The sequence below is a fragment of the Prunus persica genome, chromosome G3 (genome assembly GCF_000346465.2).
Source record: "Prunus persica cultivar Lovell chromosome G3, Prunus_persica_NCBIv2, whole genome shotgun sequence".
Classification (NCBI taxonomy): Eukaryota; Viridiplantae; Streptophyta; class Magnoliopsida; order Rosales; family Rosaceae; genus Prunus; species Prunus persica.
This window is the reverse complement of record NC_034011.1, coordinates 26,447,609-26,472,286: the sequence shown is the minus strand read 5'-3', so window position 1 is coordinate 26,472,286 and position 24,678 is coordinate 26,447,609. Positions and strand designations below refer to the sequence as shown.

The 24,678-nt window shown below is 38.7% G+C and overlaps 5 protein-coding genes across 9 annotated transcripts; 3 read left to right on the top strand and 2 right to left on the bottom strand.

Moving 5' to 3' along the window:
- On the top strand, positions 441–8,890 carry LOC18782771. Of its 4 annotated transcripts, none has more exons than XR_002270746.1 (19): positions 441–624; positions 829–1,200; positions 1,367–1,615; positions 2,136–2,326; positions 2,412–2,583; positions 3,039–3,176; positions 3,252–3,441; positions 3,625–3,767; positions 3,980–4,156; positions 4,405–4,515; positions 4,832–4,945; positions 5,060–5,216; positions 5,384–5,547; positions 5,675–5,761; positions 6,616–6,944; positions 7,193–7,259; positions 7,385–7,524; positions 7,765–8,000; positions 8,108–8,231. XR_002270746.1 is itself a non-coding variant. In XM_020559782.1 (19 exons), the coding sequence occupies exons 2-19, from the start codon at positions 904–906 to the stop codon at positions 8,438–8,440; spliced, it is 3,306 nt and encodes a 1,101-aa protein (XP_020415371.1). In that variant the 5' UTR covers positions 444–624; positions 834–903; the 3' UTR covers positions 8,441–8,890. The 4 variants fall into 4 exon arrangements, 3 of the variants coding, with proteins under 3 accessions (XP_020415371.1, XP_007214910.1, XP_020415370.1); XM_020559782.1 differs by having other exon boundaries at positions 444–624; positions 834–1,200; positions 7,754–8,000; positions 8,108–8,890; XM_007214848.2 differs by having other exon boundaries at positions 444–624; positions 7,778–8,000; positions 8,108–8,890.
- Positions 9,256–14,125, bottom strand: LOC18784450 (glycosyltransferase family 92 protein RCOM_0530710). Its single transcript, XM_020561047.1, has 8 exons — positions 13,468–14,125; positions 11,773–13,353; positions 10,908–11,140; positions 10,725–10,794; positions 10,464–10,615; positions 10,304–10,353; positions 10,035–10,109; positions 9,256–9,931 (listed from the first exon to the last, which is right to left on the bottom strand). Exons 1-8 carry the CDS (start codon positions 13,619–13,621, stop codon positions 9,382–9,384), a joined length of 2,865 nt encoding a protein of 954 aa, XP_020416636.1. The 5' UTR covers positions 13,622–14,125; the 3' UTR covers positions 9,256–9,381.
- LOC18781850 (myb-related protein 315) lies at positions 16,749–18,500 on the top strand. Its single transcript, XM_007217761.2, has 3 exons — positions 16,749–17,503; positions 17,605–17,734; positions 17,836–18,500. The coding sequence occupies exons 1-3, from the start codon at positions 17,371–17,373 to the stop codon at positions 18,425–18,427; spliced, it is 855 nt and encodes a 284-aa protein (XP_007217823.1). The 5' UTR covers positions 16,749–17,370; the 3' UTR covers positions 18,428–18,500.
- LOC18783526 lies at positions 20,023–21,410 on the top strand. Of its 2 annotated transcripts, none has more exons than XM_020558964.1 (4): positions 20,023–20,201; positions 20,362–20,469; positions 20,850–20,909; positions 21,012–21,410. In XM_020558964.1, exons 1-4 carry the CDS (start codon positions 20,112–20,114, stop codon positions 21,024–21,026), a joined length of 273 nt encoding a protein of 90 aa, XP_020414553.1. In that variant the 5' UTR covers positions 20,023–20,111; the 3' UTR covers positions 21,027–21,410. The 2 variants fall into 2 exon arrangements, with proteins under 2 accessions (XP_020414553.1, XP_007215135.1); XM_007215073.2 differs by having other exon boundaries at positions 20,046–20,201; positions 20,850–20,914.
- LOC18783688 lies at positions 21,712–24,208 on the bottom strand. Its single transcript, XM_020558785.1, has 9 exons — positions 23,998–24,208; positions 23,781–23,806; positions 23,465–23,549; positions 23,161–23,370; positions 22,632–22,757; positions 22,500–22,557; positions 22,325–22,401; positions 22,078–22,166; positions 21,712–21,999 (listed from the first exon to the last, which is right to left on the bottom strand). The coding sequence occupies exons 1-9, from the start codon at positions 24,118–24,120 to the stop codon at positions 21,930–21,932; spliced, it is 864 nt and encodes a 287-aa protein (XP_020414374.1). The 5' UTR covers positions 24,121–24,208; the 3' UTR covers positions 21,712–21,929.

Here is a 24,678-nt window from a genome sequence, read left to right as displayed (position 1 = left end):
GAGACAAGTGGTGAAATTCCATTCCAAATACTTTTAGTCGCGTTTTTATGTGAATCCAAGCGAAACCTATGTTTTCTCGATTTCCTAAGTCGACATTGATTTGCGCTTGTGTTGTCCACGTGTCGGTGTTGGGAAAAACACTTCTTCTTCTTTCTCGTACTAATAATAACTAGGCATTCGGATTTGAATCAGGGGATTTAATAACATAATTAATTATAATTAAGCGACGCACACAAAGATTATTTAGCCCCTATTTACAGCTACATTAATTTTCGCTAATGATTATTTACTACTTCACATGTTACTTAACTAACTTTTGCTACTTCTTTTTTCAAATTAAAGTTTGAGTTTATGTATCTATATCTTTTTATAGAAAAAAAAGAAATTTAAAACTTTTCCTTTAAGGAATCCGGCCAACCCCTTTTCCACCCGATCCGACCCGTGAAAGTGGTTCCTCTGTTTCTTTCCACTTTCTATTTTGGGCTAGAGTTTGAGATGTAGGTGCTCTTTCTCTCTCTAATCTGAATTCTAAGCTGCATCAGCTAACTTCTCCTTTGCATCTCCGATCCGGTAAGCCCTCGGTGTTGCTTTTCAGCTCCTTCTCTCAGATCTACTGCCTCATCTGTAAGTATTTTCAATCCAGCTTTCTCTCTCTCTCTTTTTATATTTAAATTTCTACAACGGATCTCCTTTTTTATTATATTTAATGCATCTTCTTCTCAATTATTGTGGAAACTGGTTCTGCTTTTTGAGCAACTCAGTTCATTAATGCTTTAATTTATTTTCTTTTTTGGTTGATTAATTAATGTTTCAATTTTGTTCTACAAGGAAAGTAAACGTTGAATTGTGGGTGAATGCGGAGAATCGGGCAATAGGTTTTGGGTGGTCTCACAGGTCGTGACAATGCAAGTGCAAGGCTTTAGAGCTAAATCCAGAGTAGCACTTCTCGTCGTCTTCGTCTTATGTGTTTGTTTCGCGGGGTTTTATGATTTGTTAAAGCCCGTTTCAAATGGATGTACCATGACGTACATGTATCCCACTTACATTCCTATCCCTACCACGACTGCTGTTTCACCGGCAAAGTACGGCTTGTATTTGTACCACGAAGGATGGAAGAAGATTGATTTTAAGGAGCATCTCAAAAAGCTAAGCGGCATTCCCATTCTTTTTATTCCGGGAAATGGCGGTAGCTACAAACAGGTAAGGAACCTCCTTGTTGTTTCTGCTTTCCACGCAGTTGGGATTTGTTGATGTCTCATTGAAATGCTCAATTTTGTATTTTTGTTGGCGAATTTGTCAGGAAGATTGTATCTTGTTGACAATGGAATCTTACCTTTTATGTTTATTGCAAATTTACTATTTACAGGTACGTTCACTGGCAGCAGAATCTGACAGGGCATATCAAGCGGGACCCCTAGAGCGTACATTTTATCAGGAAGCTTCCCTAACTCCTGAAGAGGGCGGGGAGGAGATAGATGTAGCTTCCTTTCAGTTACCCAACCAATATGATTCCAGGTTGGACTGGTTCACAGTGGATCTTGAAGGAGAACATTCTGCTATGGATAGTGCTATACTTGAAGAACATGCAGAATATGTTGTCCACTCCATTCACAGGGTCTCTCTCTCATTATTTTCTTCCAATTGCATACGAATATGACATCTTTGATCTTTTAATGCATCATATTACATATTCTGAATATTGCCTTAAGAGGTAGCGTTATCAAGAATTAAATGACACAGAAATATGACATGCGCTTCTCTATGTTGGATTTCCGGTGGAACAACATTCAACAGAAAGTGTTTTATAATGTAATTATCTATATTTAAGTTCCACGTTTCAGATAGTCCAAATGCTTGTTTTCATCCTCTACATGGTCCAATCCCGTCCAATTATGAGGGGTCACAGAAACTGTCAACTTTAACCAAATAACAACAATTGGTGTTGTATGCTTTGGTAAAAGAAAAGGGCTTTACTGCGCATGACCATGTTGTCAATTTTTCTCCCCTCTTGGCACTGCCCAGTCTTTGTTTTCTTGATGACGTTTAGGCTTGTGGTTTATTCAGTTTTCTAGAGGAATGTTTCTTTTCACAAATTTTTAGTTTGTAAAATGTTCAACCTGCAACCTCATGTGCAGATTTTGGATCAATATAAAGAATCTTATGAGACTAGAGAAAGAGAAGGTGCTGCAACCTCTGGGAGTTTGCCAAAAAGTGTAATATTGGTTGGTCACTCTATGGGTGGTTTTGTTGCTAGAGCTGCTGTTGCCCATAACCGTTTGAGGAAATCAGCAGTTGAAACGATTCTTACTCTCTCCAGCCCACACCAGTGAGTTTGTGGCTCTTATAATGGCTCTTACTTTCAAAGTGAATGCATTAATTAGTGTTTGATGAAATTTACCTATTTTATTCAGATACCCTCCTGTGGCATTGCAGCCTTCCTTGGGTCACTACTTTGCACACGTTAATCATGAATGGAGAAAGGGATATGAGGTCCAAACAACTAGAGCAGGACATTATGTTTCTGATCCTGTTCTCTCACATGTTGTTGTTATATCCATTTCTGGCAGTTACAATGATTATCAGGTAAATACGTTTTTGCATTGCTTTCTGCAGTATGCACCGGCTGTCAACAAGAATATTGTGATGTTAAACTGAAAGGACCACTGTATACACTTCTTTTTTGCAAAATTCAAATATGTCTTGCATACTATAATTGAGAAATTTGCCTATATGTTGCTTATGGACTCTCATTTTATATAGGTACTGATATTAAGTTGTTGGTTTGGCATAATAAGAAGGAACTTCATAGTTTACTGAAGATACTGTAAGGGTGTTGTAGTTTGGTGTTAATGTGGGTGTTTGCAGTATTTTGTTGTTCATAACTTCATTTGTACATAGACGTCTCTGTATGTATAGATATATTGTGTTTACTGTATTATAAATTCTTTTTATGTACCTTGACTTTGTCTCTTTTCAAAGTAAAATAAAAATGTACCTTGAATTTGGGGGTTCTTCTTAACTCTTGTTTTTGTCTTTAGGTGAGGTCCAAGTCGGAATCCCTTGATGGCATTGTGCCTCCCTCTCATGGTTTTATGATCAGTAGTACAGGCATGAGAAATGTGTGGTTGTCAATGGAACATCAAGCTATTTTATGGTGTAATCAATTAGTTATCCAAGTAAGTGGAAGTAACTTTTTGAAGCCAGATATAATTATCATACAGACAGTTCTGAATACATATGCTCTTATCTAGGTATCACACACTCTTCTTAGTTTGGTAGACTCCAGAACAGGCCAGCCATTTTCTGACAAACGAATAAGACTTGCGATATTCTCTAAAATGCTTCGTAGTGGGATACCACAGAGTTTCAATTGGATGATGCAATCACACTTGTCTCAGCAGTCGTTACATGTTCCTTCTAGAGATGTAAAAGATAAAACTGGTAATGTACATTTTCATTTTGTCTTTGTGGGAACTCCATTATAGTCCCCTTTATAATTTTCTAAAGTTTTAAATCTGTTTATTATGGTGCTGGTAGCAACGTTGACCAAAAAAAAAAAAAAAATAGTCATGAATGTTAATTTGATGATTTTGTCTCTTCTATGTTTTGTGTAACATGATACAGGATCGCTGTACACTTCCGCTGCATGCCCTAGAAATGTTCATTGGAGCGAGGATGGCCTTGAGAGGGACCTATACATTCAGACAACCACTGTCACTGTTTTAGCCATGGATGGTCGAAGACGGTGGTTAGACATACAAAAACTGGTTAGCATCAGCAAAGTTTCCATCCTGTATCGTGATACTGAAATTATTGTGACCTTAATCTCAAGCGTATTGGGTTTTGAAGCATTACAAATTAGTATTTAACTTTCATATATTCTTTTTGTTCTTGTCACACTGATAGCCCTTGTTAAGTTTCTTTAATTTTTTGAATTTCCTATCCCTGATAGTGCTCAGACTTTAATCCATATGTGCAGGGGTCAAATGGAAGAAGTCACTTCATGTTTGTGACAAACCTTGCTCCATGTTCTGGGGTTAGACTTCATCTGTGGCCTGAAAAAAGAAACTCAACTTCAGAATTGCCTGTGTGTATAAGAATCCTCGAAGTGACATCAAAGATGGTGCGCATTCCATCAGGACCAGCACCAAGACAGGTATTTAATGTTGCATTCATGACAATGATTTTAACGGGATTGCATTTATTAATAGGTTCATTTTGATGGTATTATATGTGACTTCTGAACTTTGATTAGACTTTCTTTATCTTGACTTGATCAAAATTTGTCACACTACATGAAAGAGTGATGTTCAAATTATGCTGCTACTCAGATTGGTTGCACTGGCACATTTAATGGCTGATGCTATCTGCATGCTCTTAATTGTGGAAATGCTGTCTTATTAGATTGAACCTGGAAGCCAGACAGAGCAAGCTCCTCCTTCTGCTATATTTCGCTTGGGACCTGAGGATATGCGTGGTTTCAGATTCCTGACCATCTCAGTTGCACCTCGTCCGGTATTGTTTCTCCTCAATTTTTCATTCTAAAAAAGTTTTGTTGGGATGGGAGTTTAATGTTTATTGTTGGTTTGTTTGTTATGTGCTTGTAGTAGGCTTTGCCTAGGTGGATGTGTTGTCATCTCCTTTTGTATTTTTGTTCTATTCTCTCTCTCTCTCTCTCTCTCTCTCTCTCTCTCTCTCTCTCTCTCTCTCTCTCTCAATAAAAAAGTACGTGGTTTGGCTTATGTTGAATAATACTTCCACTCTCTCGCTGAATGTGATATTTCAAGTGGTTTTGAGTTTTGTGCACGAGTGTTGACAATCTATTGATCAGACTATTTCAGGAAGACCTCCACCAGCAGTTTCCATGGCAGTTGGGCAGTTTTTTAATCCGGAGGAAGGGGAGCGAGAGTTCTCGCCTTGGTCACTGTCTAGTTATTCTTATAAGGTTAATATCCCTAGGATTCTACTTTATTATGGAATTTGGAAATTTTATAAGCTTAAGCTGTCACTTAACTTAAATGATTGACTTTTGACTTTGCATGAATTGGTTTCTTTGCAGGAAATTTCTTTGAAGGAGGATCATCCCCTTGCTTTGAATCTGTCATTCACCACTAGCTTAGGCCTCTTGCCTGTCATATTCTCTTTGAAGACTGCAGGTTGTGGAATAAAGAATTCTGGACTTCCAGACGAACAGGCTGATGATATAGATAATAGCAGTAAGGATTTAAATAAGTAGTAGTATTATGTTTTATATTTTTTGGTTACATGTGTTGTTGTGGATTAATGCAAAACACTGATGGTGAAATAAAAAGTTGTAATCATCTTGAGCAATTCTTTGTTCTTTCATCTGTTTGGCTAAGCTAGTTCTATGTTGGTATTACAGAGCTCTGTAAGCTTCGCTGTTTCCCACCTGTAGCATTTGCTTGGGATGACACATCAGGTCTCCACATATTCCCAAATGTATATAGTGAGACAATTGTTGTTGATTCCTCGCCAGCGCTCTGGAGTTCACCTAAAAGTTCTGAGAAAACCTCTGTTATGTTGCTTGTAAGAAGTCACCTAAATTTTCATATCATAATATGACTTTTGTAAATTACAGAATCTACCAGTGGTTTCTTCCTATCATCATTAAAAATTGAAATGTTTACATTTGTCTACCTCTGCTTCTGTTCAGGTAGATCCACATTGTTCTTACAGAAGTGCAGTGGCTGTTTCTGTAACTGCAGCTGCCAGTAGGTTTTTGCTTCTATATAATTCACAGGTAATGATTTTCAACAGCCCTAATGCGATAGAGCAGAAGGAGGAGCTTTTATTTTTGTTTTTCAGCAGCGTCTTCTCTATTTCTGTTATTTCTGATGATTAAAGAAAAAGGTTAACAAAGTCCTGTTTGAACATAATCACAATGCTTAATAATGCAAGTGGAAAGAGGTAGACTTGAGATTTGATTGAAGCAATCCATGTAGTTTATAAGTGGCAAATTGAATAAAAACTTGTGTTTCCTATGTGATACCAAGTTCTGATTGTGTAATGGACTTTAATGGCTATATGCAACCTCTGTAAATGTAAATAATTCCAAATTGCTGTATAGTTTCTGTAGTTTTTTAGTTAACATTACTCTATACATCTTCACAAATAGATGCATACATGCAGATAGCAAGATATCGAAATTACTTTTATATACTAAGGCATGGACATCTCAACACAACCTTGCTTCTGTTAGTGATTTGTCATATTGTCAAGCAAAAGAGAGGCAATTATCGTTTTTTATCTGATGTGGAAAGTTATCATGGTTTAATGTTGTTGACTTGCATGATGCCTTGGATGTCAGCTGTTTTTTACTTTCCTTTTTCTTTGTTTGGTACAAAGGAGGAGAAGGAGGAGGATTAAACTTTGGCCTTGGGTTTGGGGTTTAATTTTCTCTACCACTGGAGCTAGAATACCTATTCTGTATTTTATTTTTATTTTCATTTTTGTTGGTGCTTTGAAGGCTATCCTGTGTGTCTCCCTCTCATGGTTAATAAAGCTTTTCCTTATTGTTTAATATATTTTCTTGTGGAAAAGAGGTATGCTTCTTATTTAGTTTATTGATCATGTGATGGTATTGCTCTCTTGCAGATTGTTGGTTTCGCCCTTGTTGTTATCTTTTTTGCACTAATGCAGCAAACACATGCATGGGATCTTGACCTGCCCATACCTTCAATTCTCATGGCTGTGGAATCTAATTTGAGAATCCCATTGCCATTTCTCTACCTTGCCATGGCACCCATCTTGCTTTCTTTTGTCCTCTCCTTTTGGATTTCTCAACCATTTCCTTCATTTGCTAGCTTCACCGTTGTCTCGGTGATCTGTTATTTACTTGCTAATGGCTTCGTAATTATTCTGATTTTGATATCTCAATTCATCTTCTATGCGGCTGCTGTTGTACATATTTTCATCAAGACAAGGTTAGTAGGCTCTCTCAACCACTCTTTATTTACTATCAGTGATTTGAAAATCGATTGGCTTGTGTATTCTCGGCCAGTCTGTTCTAAACTCCGACCTAAAGTCATCAACCCGTCGTCAGAAGGGGGGAAACATTGTGTGGCTATTCAAACGGCTCTTTATTACTGTTTGAATGGCGTATATTTATGTATACATGTATGTACATGTTCACTGGTTAATGTGCTGAATGACAGGAACTATTATGTTGCAGGTTTCAATTGTGGGAAAAAAGTGCTAACCGGTTTATTAATCTTTCCTCTAGTTTCTTTTCATTGAAGGTAAACTTTATCCTGTGGTATAAATGTAATCGTTAGTTGCTCAAGTATCTTTATTTCCTTCATGTCCTCTGGGAAAAGGTTGACAAGTTAACTCATTCACTATCACATGATTCTTTCATGAACAGGTGTTAAGAGTTGTAAAAGCCAATCCACTACTTGTTACAGCACTTGCTGCAATTACTCTGGTGTGCTTGGTTCATGCAGCGTTTGGTCTATTTATAATCTTGTCCTTGGATGCTTTGTGCTGTCACAGTGCACTTTGCAGGTATGTCATCACTTTGATTCTGTTGGACTTTGATGGGAATGGTGCACAAAGCCATGCACTTGCTGTCCTTTTATTGCGTGTAGTTTTTATTTCTTTCTTTCTTTCTTTCTTTCTATTATTATTGTCGTTGCTTGTTGATAGATAATATGTAAAGCTTCATGTGTTGTATTACCTTCAGGGTATGTGTGATTAAAATGATCCTAAGAGTTGCTTTATGTCTGTGTAACAGTTTTTTGACAGCTTCATTTCGCAGCCATGCACAAAGACATGAATTATTTGATTGTAAAAAAGAAGGCAATGATGGTTCTCGCCACCTTCCCTTCAAAAGTGATGGAGATTGCTGCTCCAATAGTCCAGACTCTTCGAAAAGTTTTGGTGAAGCGCAATTAGAGATATTCCATCATCGGCATGGGTTGTTCATTTTGCATCTTGCTGCAGCGCTCATGTTTGTCCCATCACTAGTTGCTTGGTTTCAGGTACAGTAATTATATCAATTATCTTTCTGGTCTCTCTAGAAATTTATCTTTTTTATAATAAAAATTTCCTTTATAAACTTACAAAAGGACATACTTTCTGGTTGCAGAGAATAGGGATGGGTCATAGCTTTCCATGGCTAGTGGATTCAGCTCTTTGCACAGGTGTGATTCTTCATGGTATCTTCACCTCAAAGCCCGAGTTCAATTCCTTCCTAGTTTCTTTACCTGGCGTCAGAAATCTTGAAGTGAGGTTGAACTTTATGTACCTGGTAGCTGGATACTATTCTTATCTCTCTTCCCTGGCCTTGGCTCCATTTAGAGTATTTTATGCTATGACTGCTATAGGCTTTACTTCCTTTGCCTTGATGATCTTACAAAGATGGAACAGAGAAAAGGGAGAGGCCCATTTTGGTAGCCGAAAGCACTCTCACAGGCATTGACTTCGCCAGAAACACATACATTTACCAAGTGTCCAAGTCTTCTGTAAGGCCCCTTGTACAAATACAGGTCATGACTGTATGCAAGTTGTCTACGATGGTGGGATGTGCTGTGTACATGACTCCAGTAACCACAGTTTTGCAATCAGAACCGTCACACGCAAGCAAGCGACCCTGTTCGGTGGTGTAACATGCAATATGAAACGAAGATTGTGTTGTGACATTTATAAGATGGCCCCCCCTTTTTTTTAGGTCGGGGTGGTTTTTTTGTTTGTTTGTTTGCTTCCCTTACACGATTGAGACGTTTTTGAGGCTCCTGTTTGGAGGTCTAATGAGAGAGACTAGTTTGCCTTACTCTTGGATATTAGTGTAGCGTGTTCACGGAAGAAACACAGATTGGGAATTCAACATTCAAAATTTTTTGTTGCATTTGATTAATTAGTTGGCCATGAATTATTATGTTCAAAAGAATTTATTTGTCGAAAAATGGATTATCGAATATTTCAACCTAAAGTCTGTAACCTTGAAAATAACCTAACTAGAAAACCTTTCACGGAAAAGGCTCTTCCTAATGGATATTTTTGATGAGTTGAGGCTGAATTGCCCCGCAACTTTCAATCAGCCTCAGTACGCTTTAATAAAAAATATTATGCCTTTTAATTCTTGTCTTCCATACCAAGGTTTCTGGCTCTTTTTCATTCCGTTTAGTGACCTTTCTGTTCATGAAAAACGAAGTTAAAGAAACTGAGAAAAGCACCCTGTAGTTTCTGGCTCTTTTTCATTCCGTTTAGTGACCTTTCTGTTCATGAAAAACGAAGTTAAAGAAACTGAGAAAAGCACCCTGTATATTGTATGAAAACATTATTCAACCAATACATTGAATGAACACAATTTTCAACCAAAGAAGAAACAACAAAAACAAAAACAATGGATGAGTAAATAGACTACAAATGTCGGGTTGTAGCACGATGGCTAGTGGCTCTAGATGTCATGGCTCTCAGGTTTGCTCGAGCCAAGGAAAGAGAGCTGCCAGATTGACCATGATCGACCCTAAAAGCCTCCATAAACTCCTCTCTCTGTAACCTTAGAGCTAATGCAGCATCCCCATCTTGGCTTGGGATCCTTCTACTACTTGATGTCCTTAAAGGCCGAATACTTCTATGATTATTATAAGCACCTTGTTCTGGGTTTTGATGCTCAGCTTCTGTGTTCTGTACTAACCTTATTGCTAGTGCAGCATCATCATCCTCTTCATCTTGGCTTAATATTACCCTTCTTCTCCTCATGGTCATTTCTCTGTTGCTTGATACCCCTGATGATGCCCTTCTACTTTGAACACTCCTTGTATTATAAAACGCCTTCTCGGGGATTTGACGCACAGCTTCTCCACTACTATTTAAGGCTCCAGCAGCTTTCCTTGCTTCAACTTCTTGTGGAAACAGAAGCTGTATTGTGTTCCAAAGAACCGTGTTGACTGTGCAGGATCTACTATGGCTGCAAATGTTCAAAAAAGACAGAGATAAACCCAAAAGTGCATTGCACTAATGTCAACCCCCATTTTTTAACATTATAGCTTGGGATTATGGATGAAACATACCTCATTAGCTGCCTGCACTTAGGGCACCTCTTCCCACATTTGTCAGCAGCAGACCGCAAGCATTTCTTACAGAAACTACAATCAAGCAGTTCTAGTGATCAAAACAAAGTGATCCTTGTTTTTGACTAAAAGAAGGTGAAATAATTTCTTATAAAGTGTGTTCAAGTACCAATAAGAAATTCAAAGTCGATGGACATATGATTCAAATCGCAATAAGATCCAAAAAACGCAAACTTTAGGCTATGCTTAGTTGATTTTGAAATTAATACCTGTGTCCACAGGGAGTAGTACTGGGTTCAAAGCAAATCTCCAAGCAGATCTGCGGAGTACATGATACCCATTTTGTTAGAAAAAATAACGAAAACCCTTTTGCTTTTGAATACACCAATATCAAAATTGCGAACGTGATGCAGATCAGAAGGGTCTTACAGCGCAAGAAAGCTCATCCCTAAGCTTATCCAAGCAAGGAAGATTTGAACTTGGTGGGCAAGAAACACCAGAGCTCTCAGCCATTTTGTCATCTCTTGTTTCCTTTTCTTTGTTCACAATAATTTGCGGTTCTTCCTTCTCTTTTCCACTCTCTGTGAACAACAAATATACCCGCATGAGAATGAAAGGAGGGTCATACAAAATTTCAGAAAAATAAATAAAGAAGGAAATTTCCGAACGAAAGGTACAGGCTTTCCGCACCATCTTTTTTAGTTTCTTCGTCATCATCAAGGTTGAGAACAGCAACAGGCATTGAAATTGGGCTCCTTCTCTGAGCTCGGCGCTTTCTGAAACAAATAAAAATTAAATCTTGTACAAAACAAGAAACTAAAAAAGATTATCAATTTAAAGAGAAAAAAAAACATTTCAAGAAGATTGGAAGACTATTTGATACCTTCTTGATGAATTGGTTGGTGGGGTCTTGAAGTGCAGATCAGAACGCTTCTTGTATTTAACTTGTCGCTCAGGCGTATCATCGACCACGAGGCTCGCGATTAGAAGACTCTCTTCGTCCCAGCCGGCCATGGCAGCCACGGATTTGAATCTGGGGCTGAACATGCTAGAGTCTCCGCTTGTACCATTGCTCACAACTTTAACCGGATCCGACGACTCTCTCGCTCGGACTTTTGGGTCTCTTGGACTCTGTTTCGGCTCTTCCTCTCGCCTCGCCATCTTTTGTTGTTTTTTGGGCGGAACAGAATGAAAGGGGAATGTTCGTCTTTTGCGGAGAAGAAAAGCGTAGGAGAGAACATAGAAGGAAAATGACGTGTAGAGAGATGGGATGGGTTTTGTGCTAACGGTCAAATTTTTTGAATCATATGTTGTTTTTGACTTTCCAACGGCTATGATTCAGGATAAAAATCTAACCAAATTGCTATACAAATCAACTGTCTAATAAAGAAGGCAAAACCAAATCATGAGTGATTTTTCAGGAAATTGAAGACAAACAAAATTTAATGTGTACGGATATGATATGTACATTTTTTTTAGAGTCAATATTTAATGTGTACGTTAGTAAATAAATACAAGAGTATAGTCAGCAATATTTTAAAAAAACAAAGAAAGAAAAAGAATATATGTCGAGATACATATACAATATGGCCTAAATCGTGTGATTAATCCTATGTACAAAGTAATAAATGGACAAACAAACTAACCCACCTAAGTAATTACCGCCGTTTGTCTAAGAAAACTCATAAGAAAACTCTACGCTCTCTCCTTTCTGTTATCTTTCGCATCATCATCACACTTCTCTTAATAACCTTTTGCTGTTGTTGCACTTGTACCACTCGATCACCACCCTCACCCTCCTCTTGCCATGGCAATAGAAGGCTCTGCGGATCAACAAAACTCTGCAGCACCCGATCTCTAAGCCCCGTGTCCCCAACCTCACAAAATCTATGTGACCAATCCTGTGGCTCCACCGCTCTCGTCCCCAATCCCGGGGCCCGATCCTTGGACCCCACATTTTGTTCCTCCCGCCAATCTGCCACGTAAGTCGCCACTCTCCTATAAAATTTCTCCTTAAACACCTCCCACACTTGGTACTTGTAGTGATTTATAACCAACACTCCCCTATCCACATTCACAGGCTCATACCCATTCCTAAGATGAAAATGGTGCACCACATTGATCAATGTTGAGTTCAATGCCTCCGGCCTAACAATACTCTTGTGCCTCTCGGGGGCCGCCAACCGACACGTGTACCCGACCGTGACGCCTTGAACAGGAACTCGTCTGAGGCCCGAAGGCCCAAAACTGTAGCACGAGGCCCGGATCTCGCCGACATAGTCATAATTGGACTGGTTGCGCAGCACATCGTGCAGCATTAGGCCCGAAGGCAAATGGAAGAACTCGTCTGCGTCTATGAACCCAACCCATTGGCACGTCTCCCGGGCCCGTAACGCGCAATGGGCGAACCCGGCCTCCTGGGTCTTGAGCCAAGGCCACACGTGTCTCGTCACATTGTAATTCGCTCTCCGTAGCCACTCAATTACGACATCAGTGTCGTCGTCGCTATTGTTGTCGTACAGGAACCAACGCTGCACCCCCATTTGGGCGTGGTACATGACCCACTCCTTCAAGAACCGACCCTGATTCCGCACCATCGAGCACAAGCACATCTCGTGCTCCTTCCAATGGGTCGGGTTGGCTAGTCCGGGTCGGATCGCGGGGCGGGCTATGGTGTTTAGTATTCCCTTTGCTCCACCGCCTTTCACTCTGACGGAGACCTTCACGGTATTGTTGGGCCCGCGCGGGAAACTCAGCACACTCCTTGGGGTTTTGCACCGTACGATCTCCTGGGCGATCGATACGACGTCGGATCTCAATAGATACCTCGTCGTTCTGAAATCCCAGCCGTAGACGCACTCGAATTTTGCTGTGTTGGAAATTCTTTCGCGCCGAAGGTTGAGACCTTTGACGAACACGATCGTGGTGTTGTCTCGGTCGACGAGGGCGTCGTAGGCGAGCCAGTCCCAGCTGTACGAGGGCACCGCCGGAACGTCGTCGTTGTGTTTCAAGCCTACCGAAACGGTGAGGCTACGTGGCGGGCGCGGGCACCGGACGATCTGATTATGAAAATTCCCGCCATCTATGTCAATGGGAGGCCGATTGAAGCGAGGCTGGGACAGCGACGAGTGGTTGGCTGAGAAGTAAACGCAGTGGAGGTCGTCTTTGGTAAATACATGAGCGGTACGAGGGTAATTATTTAGAAAAACGAGCGCCTGCTCTGGAAACATAATGACTTCTCGAACAGAAATGGTGATGGGGGAGATGGGTTTGTTGGATGGAGCTGGCCATGTTAGCATCAGGACTGGTTGAAACGTTTCTGTAGTAATAAGAATAAATCATTCATTCATTCATTAATTAAAATGGAAAACATGTAGAAATAATAATTAATGATGATTAAAAAAGAAAAGAAAAAGAGTAATTAAAAACGTACTTCCGATGAGGAAGCGGAAAGCGTAGAAGCTGAAGCCGGAGAAGAGGGCGCAGTTGATGACGACGAAGACGGTGCACCAGAAGAGCGTGCTCCAAGAAACGACGTCGCGGGGTGATGATCTCCTCTTACGACCAACACCCTTGGGTCCCTTCATAGTTTGGGCCGGCGGCTATGGAAGCCAGACAAAAGAAAAAGATGGTGGGATAAAGAAGAAAAAGATGGAGGGATGGAGAGGAGGGAGTGGAAATGGGGGGTGATACGGCTTTGATGGGAGAGAGAAAACACTAGACGTTGGCTACGACCGTTGAGAAGTTGGTTTATTTGCGGCCTTTAACATCTATCTCATTTGTTTGGGGTTCTTATCTGTCTTTGTTTGGATAATGGAAAGGGAGACATGTAAATCTCTCTACGATTCTTCATCCTTATATTTCCTTTATAAAGCTTTTTTTTTTTCTGATAGGATTCCTTTATGAAGTTTGACTAAAAGGAAATATAATTTTATGCTAATTTATTTTAAGATATAGAATTTTCATCCTCCCTCAGAAACTGACTTGTATAAGAATTTTCACAAACATTGAGGGTGGAAGAAGCGTGGAGCCGATGGGACCTTAATGTAGACCTTCGCTTCGAAAAGAAGAAATATGCCAATGATTTATTATGGGAGTGTGGGATCCACTAAAGAAGACATTTTGCTCTCTCCACTTTGCACGTCTCGTAGAGCTGCGGTTGTGAATATGAGAGTATTGCGGGGAACAAGGGATCGGCTGTAGGCTGTAGCATAAGAAAATAATAACATAAAGAAAAAAAAGAAGAAAAAAGAAAAAGGGAAGGTTCATATTCTCTAACATAGCACGTATGCATGTCATTCTCAATCACTGTACAGATAGAAGTTTATCAATACAGGTGGCGGGCACTTGACCATTAATACGACCATACGACGTCGTGTTTATTTTCATGCAAAGTTGGAAGGCCAACTTGACCTAATTTTGGCCCAACCCAAAGTTTGCTGGGTGGGCAAGCTACTACTACTACTTGGGCGTTGGTTTTCTCAAATTTATAACCCAAGACGAAAAGGTTCAAGCCTAAGAAGCCAGCCCATATTTGGAAAAGATACTACTAAGAAGCCTGCCCAAATTTGAGTCGTACAGTACAGTGCAACCGAGATAGGTGACGTAACAAATCTACTCATATCACAACATGTGTTCTATTTAGTATTACTACATCTTAAAATATACATTGGTCGTCCACCCATATTACAACATATAAATTAGTAACATTCAGTAATGGTGTGACGGACACGCTCAATAGTCTTTGGTATTTGACAGCCATTGTAAAGACTAAGGATGTTGCACGAGTTGACTGTGAATAAAAATGGTGAGAGCGACGTCAGTTGTACCTAAAGATGCTAAAGCCTCAAGAGACCAAACTCATGATTATGCATACGTAGTTGTCTTAGGTGATTATTTTGTCTGCTTGCAGGTGCATTTTCTGTACAAACAAAACAAGTATCATCTTAGAGCTTGGTTGTATTTGTATTGTATTACACGACAATTATTCCTCGTTCTTATTTTCCCATCTCGGGATTCAAAGATACCTTTTTAGTCTTCCCCACCAACATTAATCCCATCACCCCAACTGGACCATTGGTTAATTAAATCTCTAGTTTACTTACTAATTAAAACATAAAACTTGTTTTCATCTTTCTGTCTGAATCAAAACTCAAAAGCATCAAAGTTTAAAACTGTTTTTTCTTTTTGTTGTTGATCAGCCTACTTGGTATGTGTTAGTGACAGCTTAACGCTACATTTCTTCTAAGATTCTGCACAACTTTCTTGCTGAGGCAGAGACGTGTATAGTGTGGCTGGTTGTTTCTAAATGATGCTTTCCAACTGGACGTCAGTTTTGTCACCAGCTACTAGATCTTTGTTCCTGACTTGTTTTACCAACAATGATGTCACGGATTGGGATTGGTCCATCCAACCTCTCTATTTAAATTTCTTACACAAAACCCAAAAAATAATCGAAAAGGTCTATGGAGGGAGGAAGTCACACATATATAACGTGAGGAAAATGTTTGCCCCCTTCTGCTGTGGCATGTAGGTAAAAAAACTGTTACATTTGTGCTAATAATAATTTGATATGTGTGTATGAGTTTTTTTATCCGTGTTTTTGAGAAGTATCTCCTTTCAAAAAAAGAGACAAATAATAACCACAATATGAGCACATGGTTATGGTGAGATGAAACATACAATTCAAATCATGTTTAGGGTTTAGGGAGGTGACAATTGGGGAAGTTCAAATTTGCATATACCTCTCTAAGCCTAGGGCCTTCCAAACATGATAAACATGTTGTGCACCAGCATTCAATTTCAAATAAAGTATGCGAATCTGGGCTCTTTTCTTTTCTTTTCTTTTTTGGGGGGTAAGCAGCCAGCCCTGGTATTATTTGGCAATTTAGAAGCAACATAATCTTTGACAATCAAGAAGGGTCATCTTTGGAACATCAAGGACTGAAGATAATGTTTTCCACAACGCCGACGTTGGCCCCAGATGTTTGTGTTTCTGATGACTCTGCATCCCAAAAAGATCATGGGGAATATTCCTGTGCATGAACCCAATTAAACACCCTACTTAATTATTTTATATGTTAAGGGATTGTATGGATGTCAACTGGAAGTTGAATTATTCCACTTTTAATCAATTCAATCGCAGCATTATATTGTTGTAAGTTCATACTTTTGCATGTACAGAGACATCTTCTAAGTCAAATGCCTGCCTTGAGAGAGAGAGAGAGAGAGAGAGAGAGAGAGAGAGAAATTATGCATAAGCACCACGGAGGACATCATATTGGTAGGCTCTGTTACCCTCTCTGTACTCAAATCATATAACACAAGTGACCCCGCTGTCTCCCTTATCAGACATCATGTAGATTGCTGCTTACCCCATTGTGTTTTTCATACTTTTTCTCAATTTGTTCTATCTTTTTTTTTCTTCCTTTTTTATACTTATAATTTGCTAGTATCAATGCTTCTCCAGAAAAAAAGGTAAAAAGAAAAGAAAAGAGGTATCATTCCTCAGAAGCTAATTAGTGATTTGCAGCATGCAAAGCACTGTGGATTTAGACTCACATAGCTGCAACCATCCATGCATGATTTTGCTTGCTAAACAATGCTAATTCTTGTATGGGTCCAATTCCTGGTTTTTTTTTTATAGACAGGGCAATTTGACAATTTGGGTAATTCAGTAATGCAGCTGAATTTACTCTTCGTTTAGCCGTACAGATAAAAACATGTAAAAGGTTGGAACTTTGATGTTAATCAAGTGACTGAGAAGTTGACTCTCAAGTGAATCCATGTTTGGAATTTGAGGGAATTTTCATATAATGGTGAAAGCATCTCTCTTTCTCTCTCTAAAAGACTCAAAAGGAGTTGTTTTTAACGACAAAAGTGGGCAGACTCAGGGAACAAGGAACCTTTCAAATTCATTATTCTTTTGGCTTACATAGATTAAAAGCCAATGAGAGAGGCTAAGCTTGCCAAAAACAAACATTTTTCAATGAAGGCGACCCACGTCTGGTTTTCCTTTTCCTCTGTAAAATCTCTCACAAAGAGAAAGAGGACTTGTTCCATTGGCTCCATTTGGGGTGGTGCCATTTTTATTATAATGGCAACCTTCCATGCTTTTATATCTATACACTGACTGCTTTTCCATTCAATCATTTATCTCCCCTCTCAAACAACATTCTCATTTTATAATGCCTGAATGAACTGGCAGCATCTTTGCTTGGATTATAAGTTCCTTTTTAAGCTAGCCCTCCAACTTTATTGTCCACTTAGGAATTAAGGGCTAAGGTAGCTTTCTCACCTTTTTTTGTTGTTGTTGCTGAGGCGGAGTTTGCCAAAAATGGGAAGACAACCTTGTTGTGACAAGGTCGGATTGAAACGAGGTCCATGGACAATTGAGGAAGATCACAAGCTCATGAACTTTATTCTCAACAATGGTATCCATTGCTGGCGAATGGTTCCTAAGCTTGCAGGTACCGTTTCAACATTTTGATCTTGATCACGCTTCTTCCCCTTACATCTCTCTCTCTATTTTGTCTCTCAAAGTCCAACCTCTGTTTGTATGGTTATGCAGGATTGCTTAGATGTGGGAAAAGCTGCAGATTAAGATGGATCAATTATTTAAGGCCAGACCTCAAAAGAGGTGCTTTTACAGAAACAGAAGAGAATCAAATCATTCAACTCCATTCATGTCTTGGCAACAGGTACAATTTGTCTTGTTTTTTTTAAACTAACCAACCAAGATAGATAAACAAATGTCATGTCAAGCTAACTGGTAGAGCTGGTTCTTAAATTGGTTGTGCAGGTGGTCTAAGATTGCTTCCCATTTTCCTGGTCGCACAGATAATGAAATCAAGAACCATTGGAATACCAGAATCAAGAAGAGGTTAAAGCACCATGGTGTAGACCCTTTGACCCACAAACCCATTGAGCATAAAGAAAACATTGCAGAAAAGAAACAGACAATTACTCGAGAAGATTCAAGTTCATCAATATCACAAGGACAAGAAGAGTCACAAGACAGTGGCTTGGAGGCTAAGCTACAGCAGGATGGTAATGGCAATAAAGGGTTTCCAGAATTCAATGACAAATTGCAAAATGTACCAGAGTTAGCAGGTTTCGATGAGACGAACGATCTTTTGAAAAATTACGAAATGTTTTGTGGAAGCTTGGATTTGGGAACATTCCTGTTGAACCAAGGAACCAATACCAACAACACCAGCACTTCAAATTCATATAGCACTTCTTCATTCTCTGTGGAAGAGTCTAACAACCCTTCAATTTCGATAGGCGAATCAATTCAAGAACACTCTCTACAGAAATGGGTGGACAGTGTGGATTCAATGCTCTCATGGGATGGCTTCAATAATCTGGAACAAGACCTTTTCTTCTTTTGAAAAGTTCTATTCATTGAAAATTATTAAGTGCCTTTGAGTTAAATCAGACGAGATGATGATTTTGATTTTGATTTTGATTTGACTTCTACTGTTGCATTCAAATATGAAATTAAGTTGCAGGCCTTCCTCTTCTTTCACAAATTCTTGTATTGTCTTGTGTTCAATCTTTCAAAGTGTCATCTGATGCTAATTTAATCATGCGTGTTTATCATTTGTAGTTTCTCCAATTCTTTCACTCAACCATCAAGATTACTCATCAGCTTTAACATCGGACCAGACCAGAGGGCCTCACAGAACTTTCATCCATGAGTGTTTCCAAAGTTTTACATCGTTTGTTTTTGCAAAACAAACCTTAAAAAGTGTTCGGTTATTATGAATATCTACTGAGACTGAGTCCCTTTTTCATCTTGATGGGTTAATTTGGATTGGACTAATTGTACGAAGGATTAAATAAATATATAGGAATGTGGAGCAAAGTAATTGGTTAAGGTCGTGCTAAGCACTGAAAATTAAGTGGAGTAGCTCTCAAGCTAAGCAAGATATAGGCAGGCTTTATTTGCTTAATTACGTGCATGCATCATGCCAAAACAAATTGCACAACGGATCCAACATGGAATCCCACGATCACTGTAAGTCTGTACCTTCCAACAAAAGAATATTTTCTGACCACCTTGCTATCCAGCGTTCATCACTCAAGTTTGTTCAGGTCATATCAAGGCGACACATAATATAACAGTTGTTTATTGATTATGAATAAAATAAATGCAGTTTAAAATAAATCCTTAAATAAATAAATGAAATTTTGTTCGCATCAGTGAATTTGTGACTCCAGCACTATTGGCGAATAAGTGTATACTCATATGTAGTAAGTTGGGGAAAATGCTAGTTGAGTTTCTTGGTTGACCATATAAATTAGCATAAAGTTGGTTGTTAGGGCTCTCGATTATAAGATGATGGTCCACCCCAGTATATGGTGTGCGTCCTTCCTCTACATATTTATATATCATCGTCATCAATTCTCTCTATAATATATGTATGTTGGTAGCGGCTGATCAACTTATTTATCCTTGTTTCTGGCTTAGGTGTGTTTTCCCATCTAGCTAGGTCGTGTCTTTTTGTTTCTTAAATAGCTATTTCTCTCTCTCTCTCTCTCTCTCTCTCTCTCTCTCTCTCTCTCTCTCTCTCTCGCTCGCTAAAGAAAAATAAATTCCCTTAACTCCACTAGATTAAAAAAGAATAGCAAGTGGAAAGCTAAGTTTGTAACTAAATGTTTGGCACTTGTATGATTCTTTTTTCATAAACCCCTTCCTTGGAATCTAATTAACAATTAACAGAGAAAGGGACTTGAACTTGGATGCTAAGAAGTAAGTTCATTGGCATGGTCAGTTGATCTAACAAATTGTATTTTTTGAAGACATTTCCTATTAAGAGGAGCGATAAATAACATATTAAACTCATACACTATATGGATGCTATGACTCGAATCTAAAAACTTTTTTTAAGGGAACATTTGTCAGAAAATAAAAAATAGACCAAGTTTTTAAAAATCTATTACCAATGTATCATGGCCCAAGCGGCCCATAACGCTGTTAGGCCCAGACAGAGAGAGCTTGGGCGTGAGTGAGAGGGAGCAAACTGGAGGAACAGCACACCAGATCAGGAGCAATTCAGAAGGAAGAGGAGCATGTCAGCGATACAGAGAGCGATCCGGAGGTTCCACGCTACCGTGAATGCTCCAAGGCTCACCAGATTGTCTCTCCATGCGCCTAGATGTGTAAGCTTTTTAAGCTTTGAACTCCAAGCTCTGTTGTGATTTCCTAGTTGGGTTTGAACTATACGTATCTAGCTCTAGCTCTAGCTCTAGTCAGGGAGGCTTGATATTGTTGGTGTTTTGAAAGCAGTGTTTTCTTTTTCGAATCTGTGGTTTATTTCAGGTAGAGGTGGAGTTTGGAAATGGTAGTGTGTTCAATTTGTCAGCTGAATTCTTAAGAATACACAGTCCAGCTGTTGATGCCAAGGTTAGGTCAATTGCTGGTGAAAAGGTAAATTCTCAATCTTTTTGTTATTTTATAAATATATGTATATATAATATCATTTTTCACTTGGTTTATGAAATAGTTGTTGGAATAATTTTGAATGTAGAGAAGGCAATCCAAGGTTATGTATGAGATGAAAATAGATCATAAACCTTTGTTATCATAAACATTGAGAAAAGAAATAGAATGTGAAAAGTGGTGTGATCACTTTGTCAAATCTTTATACTTACAAAAGCAAGATGTTTTCTGTGTTTTTTTAGCAGCTCCATATGGTTTATTGACCATTCATCTTCAATTGAATGTGTCTTCACACTTCTGCGTTCTGTTCTCTTTTTCCACAAATATTTTCAGAAACTTGGTTTCCACTCATCTATCAATCGACACAGGTGATATCTGGGCGGCGTCACGTTGGAATTATGTCTGCAGAACCTGTAGGAAACTATGGGGTAAGGTACTATGAAACTCTGAATTGTAATCACCATTACAAAAAATTTGTTTATCCAAAGTTTCAATGTGTGATTGTGGACTCTGTGGGGTGGATGTTTCAGGATTGTCTTCGATGACTTGCATAACACCGGCATCTATTCCTGGGATTACTTATATCATCTGGGCAGCAACAAATTCAGCCTCATGAGAAATTACATCAAAACACTCAACAAGTATGGACTCAAGCGGGATCCGCCTAGAAGAAAATGAATGATTCAGGCATTGCTCCGTTTCACTTGACCGTCCGTCATCTGCAACAGGAGCATGGCAGGATAATATGTGGCACACATTGGTTTTCTACTTCATTTCTTAGACCAAATGCTTAGGGAGCCAAATTCAACATCTTTGCCATTTGTTGTTTGTTTACACCATAAGCTATCTATTCTTGCGACTGTAATGTACATGTAAACCAGTTGGCCGGCTATACATCAATCCTTGTGCTGATTGATTTTTTTTCTTTTGATCTGGAAAGTATTAATCATGGCTTATATTAAACGATTTATAATTACAACCATAAACCCAACAACACACCCCAAAATAAAAAACCAAAGGAAAAAGATCAATATGCACTCCCAATATGTAATTTCCGACTCCACATAATTTTCTTAGTTCTTTTAAATGAGCTTTCTATCATAAATTGTAGCTGGTAAGACCAATGTGAAAACTTTTATGCAGAATGAAGAGTAATAATAAGGGCGTAATGATCAAGTTCTGAAACTATTTAAAAGGTAATCGCAGAAAGGAAAACATGCACACAGCAGCTTCACAACAAGGCGTTTGACTAAATCTTCATTAATTCACAAATTTTTGTGCTTCACATTCCAAACAAGTAATATTTGTTCTTCCTCTACACTGGAATAATGGTCAAAATTCAAATTACAAAAAGAATGGGGCAACACAGCTTTTTCCTTTTGTGACTATGATGGAACGCGTACTCTCTCTTTCTCTGCCTATGTTGCTTTTCTATGAAAAACTTGTAACTAAATGGGCTTTTTCTTCCTTCCACTTTGTGTGACACGCTTCAGTTCTTGAGTTCCCCTTTTCACTCCCCTGTCACATAAATTAATATTGTGAAATCTACAGAAAAGTCGCCAAAATTGGGCAAATGAGGAAGTTTAATGTAGATACCTTCTATACATGTAAATGTAAGAATAGAAAAGCAGCAGCAGCAGCATAGTCAGAATGGAAATAACAAGGTAGGATATACTACTCCTCTTCTGCGCATTTGCCACATAAAGGAGACAATCAATGAAGAGAAGTATAAGTTCATAACCGAAAAAACATCTGAATAGGTTTTGGTTTTATGGAATAATAAATTAGAATGGGTTTATGCAAGCATATAAACAGCCCAAGGACAGGTGATGATGAGCTTTACCTTCCTGCGGCCTTGAGAGAAAGGTTTTCGACCTCCAGTGCAAGTGTGGGCATCACAGAATTGACGCAAGAAGAACTCTGCCATATTAATCATTAAGAAAGCTATATCATACGCCGATAAACTTGGATAACTTATAAAAATTTTGTAGTTATCATAAAGAAATATATAAAATTACCATGAAGACGGCTTGCTGAAGGACCATTACTGACTGGAAAACAACTATCAGCTAGACCCTGCACATCATGGGCAATTTATGAATAAAAAGAATGCTGCAATTTAAATGCACAAGACATCATTCAGATGCGACCTCACACAGATGTTTGTTCCGCGCAGCAGCAGCAGGATTGCATTTAGTCTTTTTGTGTGGTACAGAATCCATCGCGAGGTCACAATGCAACGCACCACAAACATTTGCCAAGCACCTGCTATGACTCTGATTCAGCAGAGGTATGCCATGAGTCAATTAGAAACGGAAAGGCCATGGTTGCCAAAGTTCAAGTGGAGATCAAATGAACCAAAAATAGTAGAAAATTAGCTTAATACAATAAGGTTAGGAAATGAGCCCAATTGTACAGGTTGAAGCATCAGGTGAAATATGTTTAGACTTTGACCAATGATTTTTATCTTTTGGACCAATGGAGTAATGAACCTAAGATACATTCAGTGTAGCCTACGGTCATGCTCTTTCCCTCGTTTCCCAGTCAATGCAAGCTAATGTAGTTAATACCGTGAAACAAAAAATGACTTCCTCATACAACTATTTGTCCCTCGTCAGTTGTTGAAATAAGCATCACTGCTAGGAAAGGAAAATAAGAACATAAATGAAGGGCACTTACCACATTCAGCAAATTGTAGTGCCTGTTGTCAAAATGCTTATCAAGAAATTTCTCGTCATAAAATCTTTTCTTACAATATCCACATTGCCAATCGTTGAATTCTACAAGGCTTTTGTGCTCTTCCTGATCTCTGTACAGGTCATTGCTAGGGTGTAGCTTGCATGTTCTTGGAATCTGATACCGCTCTTTCTCTACAAAGGGCATCAAGTACTGCACCAAATAAGAGAGATAATGATATTGATATGAGTGAAACTGCTATAAAGATGTAGTAATAGAAGAGTCTGCGTACGATTTTCTTGCATACCTCCTGAATTATTTTCCATGCTGCCCTACTCCTTTCTCTAGAACAATGTACCTCAGGTGGATCTCCCAGCTCTTGCTTCAAAGTTCTATACATCAAATTCTGGTGTTAGTAATAGACACAGCTCTAAAATTTCAAGAAGAGCACAATGATATACAACACTGACATGCAACAACTTGTGCTAAAATTTGCAGGTGTATAATCTTGAGAAATATGAAGGCGAAATCAATTCCCATAAGCAAATTGCCCATTTTAAAATGACTCGCCTAATCATACATGCCCACATAGTTTCAAGTTTCAACATTTAACTACATAGTACCTTGAGGTTGCAGATTCTTGATGACCCTAAGAAAAAAAAATGAAAAGGGTCATATTAAATAAACATAATAATTCTCTGAAGAGATGAGCTCTGGCAAAGCTATGCAAATCAATGAAATTTACCCATTAAAGAATTGGTAGAGATGCAGGTTGGGTTCCTGAGTTCTTGTTTAACCAACAACAGAAAGGCAAGAAAAAATGTAAACTAATAAAGATACCTGATTTGTTATCAGAGGCTGAGGAGATGAAGTTGAAGAAACAAAACAAAATTGCAGAGACGCTGATAAGCAGCACAGGAACAGAAGACCAACCCATTTCATTTTACACAACTTCTTCTTCATTTTCTGCCTCCGCGTCAACTCTCAAAGCTACACACCATTTCGCATCTCCACTGCTCCTCTCTCTCTGCTCCTGCGACTTCAGAGACGGAGTCCACTGCCGCCTCCAAGCCCCACTCACCAATCAATAGTTGCCACGTGTGAAGCCCAACTCTCTTTTCAAGCCCAACTTAAACTTGGGGGACAGGCATTGTACCTCAGCCTTTGGGTCGCCATTTTCAACAAGGCCCAACCCAATTACAATATTGAACTATTTTTTAAGGAATAAGAACATAATAATATGAACTCTCAAATCAATTTTTGGTGTTTTTCTTTTATTTTATAATGTTGATTTTTTATATAAATATAAACAATAATCATCTAAATTAATCATGATGGCAGATTCACTACTCTAATCAACTTGCTTAACTCGTATTTGTTTTAGTATTTTTTTATATATATAAGCGATAATCTAATTTAATCTAATCTAAACTATAGAGAGGAAGATTCGAACTCGGGTGTAGAGTGAAGAATACATCCACTCTAGCTAACTTGGCTAAACCATGTCTGCTTTCTATAACT